Genomic DNA, 5,932 nt, shown 5'->3' on the forward strand with positions numbered 1-5,932 from the left:
GGATGTCAACATGGAGGCAGCCCCAGCCATATTATGTGAAGTGGCTGAATGGTGTTGGTAAGCTGAAGATTACGCATCGTGCTGAGGGTGCAATTTTCAGTGGGAAGTTATGTGGACAAAGTGGTATGTAATGTGGTGCCAATGCGAGCTTGTCATCTTCTTTTGGGAAGACCGTGGCAGTTTGATCATGATGCTACTCACCATGGGAGGTCTAACAAGTATTCTTTCATTCATCAAGGAGTGAACCATGTCTTGGAACCTACGGTGGATCAAGTACTCAAGGTTGAGCAATTCCCACAAGTGAAGAAGCCCAAAAAGAATACCTCAAAACTGAGGACGGTTTTGTTTGAAGGAAGGGAGGATGATGTGGACCAGATCATGACCAAGGCATCCAAGAGTGAGGTAAATTCTAGCACAAATGTTGAACCATTAGAGCATCCCAAGGAAGACAAGGGCAAAACCATTATCTTAGTTCGGAAGCTTCCGGTGCCTATTTTGGGAGAAATGACACATCAGATTTCCAGCAGCAACTTCCCACCTAAACCTAATTAATTTTGAAAGTATCTAGCACTTTATAGAGGCTGGAAAAGATGGTCTTAGAAGTCAGCTTTCATTCAAAAAAAATGGTGCATCATTTGAGGTCTCGAGTCAAAAGTTGTGCAAGTTTCCATGCAAGCTATCCAGGAATTTATTACAGTGCGAGGCTCAACAAGTTTGCTCCTGCTACAGCTTGGGGCTCACGAATTTACCCTTCTTTTTGAGTTGTTTTCACACCTAACTAGTGGGTGCTTCTAGTATAAATACTCCCGAGCTGTTCCATGGGAGGGGGGATGAGATTTCTGAGTTTATGTTTGTAGACAGCCGGTGAGGTTGTGTTGCGCTGTGAGCACTAGTATCGTTGAGTGTTAGCTCGTGTGTGTGGATTGGAGGGCCTGTCCTCAATTCATATAGGATCCTTGTGGTTCCCTCTTGTGATTCTTCATAGGTTCAAAAGCTTCATGGTTTGGGTTGCATCCTTGTAAACCAAGCTAGTTATCCGCTGCAATTTATCTGAGAGTGTTTCCTCTTGTTCTTGCCACTTGAGAGAAACAAAGTTTGTTGAAACAAGTTTCGAGTGAGTTTGTTGCTGATCCTTGTGAGTTCTTTGGCACCATGAAAGATCGTTTCCGAGGCGTCCCGCATCATCCGGCGTTGAAACGGAAGGATCCGGCAAACGAGCATAACTGGGATCACGTTGACGAGCTTGATTCTCTTATTTATCATGTTCTGGACGCACGTCTGGAGCCCTGTCAACTCGTTCGAAGAACCCCAGGTTAGGCCCTTCTCTTGCCAGGAGGTGAGCCGCATCGGAACGCCAGACCGGAAAGCGGGGGCCGCTGCCCAGTTGGTGTCACGCGGCTCGGTGATGTAGAACCATCCCGACTGCCACCCTTTGACAATCTCCACAAATGAGCCTTTGGGCCAGGTGACGTTGGGCATCTTGCCCACCATGGCACCTCCGCAATCTGCTTGTTAGCCGCTCACCACCTTTGGCTTCACATTGAAGGTCTTCAGCCATAGTCCGAAGTGAGGTGGGATGCGGAGGAAAGCCTCGCACACGACAATAAATGCAGAGATGTTGAGGATAGAGTTGGGGGCCAAGTCATGGAAGTCTAACCCATAGTAAAACATCAGTCCATGGACAAACGGGTGGAGGGGGAATCCCAGCCCGCGGACGAAGTGTGTGAGAAACACCACCCTTTCCTGGGGCTCTGGGGTGGGGATGATTTGTCCCTTGGCCGGAAGTCAGTGAACAATCTCCTTGGCCAGGTACCCGGCCTCCCGGAGCTCCTTGATGTCCTTCTTCTTGACGAAGGAGGCCATGCATCCACTTGCCTCCAGCTCCGGATCCGGACATGATTGGAGTGCTTTTTTTGGGGTGAAGAAGGCAAGAGCTTGGGCGCTGGAGCTCGAGAATGGATGGGCAGAGGAAGGAGAAGGCGTAGGTGAACAAGGATGAATCCTTATCCCTATATAAAGGCAGTAAAGTCATGCGCCTCCCTGCTCGCCTTAAAATCAGCCTATTCCCCAAGCGCCGTGCAGACGACACGGTTGGGTTACCCATGCCCGTATTGATGAGAATCCCGTGATAAGGGGACACGATCTCTGCTTTGACAAGATGTGCCAATGAAACCGCAGCTCGAAATACGGAGCGGCAGGCTGAAAAACGGTTTGAATAATGACAGGGCAGTGGCGTGATGTCACGCTACAAAAAGTTGTCAGCGGATTGGAATCGTGAAATATTATACTCTCTACGATGGTGTGTGGTACTTGTTTTGCAGAGCCGGACACATTTTCTATGTTCGGAAGGCTATGTTGGAGTATTCGGAGAAGGAACCCGCCTTGCAATGTCGAAGACAATCTGCACGCTGGACTCATCGTCATTGAAGCCTGGTTCAGGGGCTACTGAGGGAGTCCTGGACTAAGGGGTCCTTGGATAGCCGGACTATATACTTTGGCCAGACTGTTGGACTATGAAGATACAAGATAGAAAAGTTCCTCCCGTGTCCGAATGGGACTCTCCTTTGCGTGGGAGGCAAGCTTGGCGATTCAGACATGTAGATTCCTTTCTCTATAACCGACTTTGTACAACCCTACCCCCCCCCCCACCCCCGGTGTCTATATAAACCGGAGGGTTTAGACTTCTAGGGTTTAGCGACAACAATCATAACCTCGTAGGCTAGACTTCTAGGATTTAACCATTACGATCTCGTGGTAGATCAACTCTTGTATACTCATATTCATCAAGATCAATCAAGCAGGAAGTAGGGTATTACCTTCATAGAGAGGGCCCGAACCTGGGTAAACATTGTGTCCCCCTCCTCCTGTTACCATTAGCCTTAGACGCACAGTTCGGGACCCCCTACCCGAGATCCGCCGGTTTTGACACCGACAGAAGGGATGGAGGGATGAGGGAGGGAGGTAGGAGGAGCTACCTCACTGGCGGTGGCGCGCGAGCGACGGCAACGGGTGGTGGCGCATGGGCAATGGCGGCAGGTGGTGGCGCGCGGGCAACAACGGCGGGCGGCGGTGATGGCTGTCGACGGCGACCAGAAAGCACTGCGCCATAGATATGGAGTGAGAGTGAGTGTGGTGAGGGAGGAAAACGACGGGCCGGGGTAGTATAAGGTGGGCTTAGTAGTAGCGCGGGCCGTGCGCACTGCGCTATGGTTAATGGACATAGCAGTAGCGCTCGTCTGGCACCCGCCGCTATTGCTAATTTGAGCCTACCACCTGCCCATGTGCAGATTTAGTAGCAGCGCGGGCCGTCGACCCGGCTCTACAGCTAGCATATTAGTTGTAGCGCGGTTTAGGAAACCGCAGTGCTAATAAGGCTAGACCCGGGGGTGGCCTTGTGGCCCACTTAGCAGTAGCGCTTGGGCCGTGGGCCCGCGCTACTGCTAAGTCTTACCTATAGCGTGCGCTTTGCACCCTCGCTGCTGCTAGTTAGCGGTAGCGCCTAACTGATAAGCCTTTGCATATAAGGTTTTCCCTAGTAGTGGTATTGAAATCTCTAAAAAAGATTTGTATTTAGAAATGAAGAAATTACCAGGATGCTCTTGATCTTCTAATATCTAAAGTGCGGGCCTCGGTGTCTTCCTTATCCAGACAGGAGCATGTTGCGTTGTTGCTTTTGCATCTCCTTTCATTACTTGCTGGCTATGTCGCTGTTCATCTCTCCGCCCTGCGTGCCGTGTGTTGGCCTGGGTGCCATGTATCTCTCTATCTAAAAATTTGGGCGGGTCCTTGTCTGGGACAACGTTGTGTTTGTTGGTCTGGTTGGATGGTTGTTTCGGAACACTGCCTGGTGGCTTTATTCATAAAGTTCGGCGCATGCCTTTTCTCTAAAAAGGTTGCTTTGCGGTAGTGTTTGCCTTTGGTGGTGTGGTGTTGATGCTACACTCGTTCACATCAAGTGGTAGCTTTCTTAACCAAATTTATGCCTTCTATATAAAGCTAAGGTACACCTAGGTGTACTCTAAAAAAAAGTTGATGGGTGCTTGCCTCTAAGGTAGAATCATAGTTTTAAATAGCGCGCTAAGCATCTTAGCGGCGGACCTCTTCTAAATGCTATAGCGTAGCGCGCTATTTAAAATGTTTATTCATTTGTTTGGACCAAAGTCTCTTAGCGCAAGACCTTTTGTAAACTCTATAGCGTGCTATAGCGGAGCTATAGCGGGCTATTTAAAAATGGGGTAGAATTATAGGCTTAAAACAAATGCCAATCAGTTACATTTCCTGTAAGTATAATTGTAAGCATGCAATTGAACTTGAACTAACTCAGTAGTTCGGACATCCTACGGCTGAAAAATTTATATGAACTAGCACAAATAATGAACTCTTTCAATCCATGTGTTGCCTTTGCTTTTGGAGGGTCCAATCCATGTGTATGATACTCATGCGAGGGGAGGCTTCAGTTCTTGCGCGCATTTGCCTCCTTCTCCGGCGTCAGAAGTCGCGCACCGGCCTCGGCAGCCTGCTTCCTCTCGGCCTCCTTTGCCTTTAGCGCCTGCAACTTGGCGTGGTTGTAGTAGGCGACGCCAAGGAAGGCAATGGCGTAGCCGGCGAGGTTCACCGGTGTCACGGTGTCCTGGATGACCGACCATGAGAAGGCGATGAGCAGCCAGTCCTTGACCACCCCTGCCACGTTCATGGTCAGCGCCGACGTCTTCCCCACCAGCAGGAACACCGCCAGGTTCAGCGCGAAGGCGCACAGCGAATTGGTCCCGAAAACGAACACGTCTGGCCGGACGATCCCGGCCGCGGCCGCCGCCTGCAGCCTCGGCAGCTCGACGAACGTCCACGGCACGGTGAGGAAGAGAAGGCAGCAGGGGGCGATGTAGTAGAGCGAGGTGATGGGGTTGAGCTTGATGCCCCTGGAGGTGAGCAGTATCTGGATGAGCACGAGGCGCGTGGCCTCGGCGGCGACGGCGGCGAGCTGGAGCGTGACGCCGAAGACGTCGAAGCGCGCCTCCCCGAAGGCCGCCACGGCGACCCCCGCGGAGATGCCGAGCATGTTGAGCATGGAGGCCCTGCGGAAGGTCTCGGTGCGGAAGGCGATGGCGAGGGAGTAGACGGCGACGGGCATGAGCGCCTTGAGCATCTGGATGAAGGAGACGGAGAGGTAGATGTAGGCGGAGTTGGAGAACCAGAGGGAGAGCGCGTAGAGCGCGCCGATGGGGACGACGGTGGCGACGTAGAGCGAGGGCGTCATGGGCGGGTCGGCGGGGAGGTCGACGAAGCGGAAGACGCGGACGAGCGCGGCGGCGAGGGAGGCGCAGAAGGCCATGTGGATCATGGTGAGCGAGATGGGGAAGGGCCAGTCGTACATCTTGGGGTCGAGGATGTACTTGTTGTACACGATCACCGTGAAGCTGAGGCTGATCCACACGGCCACGTACGCGTAGGACAGCAGCACGGACCTCAGCACTGAGGTCGGCTGCGCCACGACCGCCGTCGAGGACTCGACGTCCATGGCGGCCGCGGAGGGCTTGGTGCTGCCATCGCCGCCGGCGACGCCCATTGGGGCGACTAGGGTATGGAAGCGCGCGGTGGTTGCTACTGGTGGTGAAGCTTCCCGGCCGCGCGGTGAGCTTTGGTGTTGACTAGGAGACGCGCGGTTCGACGTTTATTTAACAACATTGGCACAGGTTTCAGCAGCTTGCCGAATCATGGAACCTTTACGTGCGGTGCGTCTCACTTGTACTATTATCAATCTGTACTTCTGTAGTACTAGTAGAATCCAAGGAAGGGGTGGTGGTAGCAATTGAAACTGAAAATATTACCAAGGTCAGCTCTCAGAACGTAGGATCCAAGGAAGTACAAATGTGGAGTCAAATGCACACTTGCACCACTAGTGTATGCATACACTCGCAAATCTCGATAAGAAAAT

At 52.1% G+C, this 5,932-nt stretch overlaps 1 protein-coding gene across 1 annotated transcript; it reads right to left on the minus strand.

Annotated features, from left to right (window-relative positions):
* Window positions 1-4,241: 4,241 nt before the first annotated feature.
* LOC123115949 (probable sugar phosphate/phosphate translocator At2g25520) lies at window positions 4,242-5,687 on the minus strand. The gene has a single exon (XM_044536976.1). It carries the CDS (start codon window positions 5,561-5,563, stop codon window positions 4,454-4,456), a length of 1,110 nt encoding a protein of 369 aa, XP_044392911.1. The 5' UTR covers window positions 5,564-5,687; the 3' UTR covers window positions 4,242-4,453.
* Between the last annotated feature and the right edge of the window lie 245 nt (window positions 5,688-5,932).

Source organism: Triticum aestivum, chromosome 5B (genome assembly GCF_018294505.1).
Source record: "Triticum aestivum cultivar Chinese Spring chromosome 5B, IWGSC CS RefSeq v2.1, whole genome shotgun sequence".
Classification (NCBI taxonomy): domain Eukaryota; kingdom Viridiplantae; phylum Streptophyta; class Magnoliopsida; order Poales; family Poaceae; genus Triticum; species Triticum aestivum.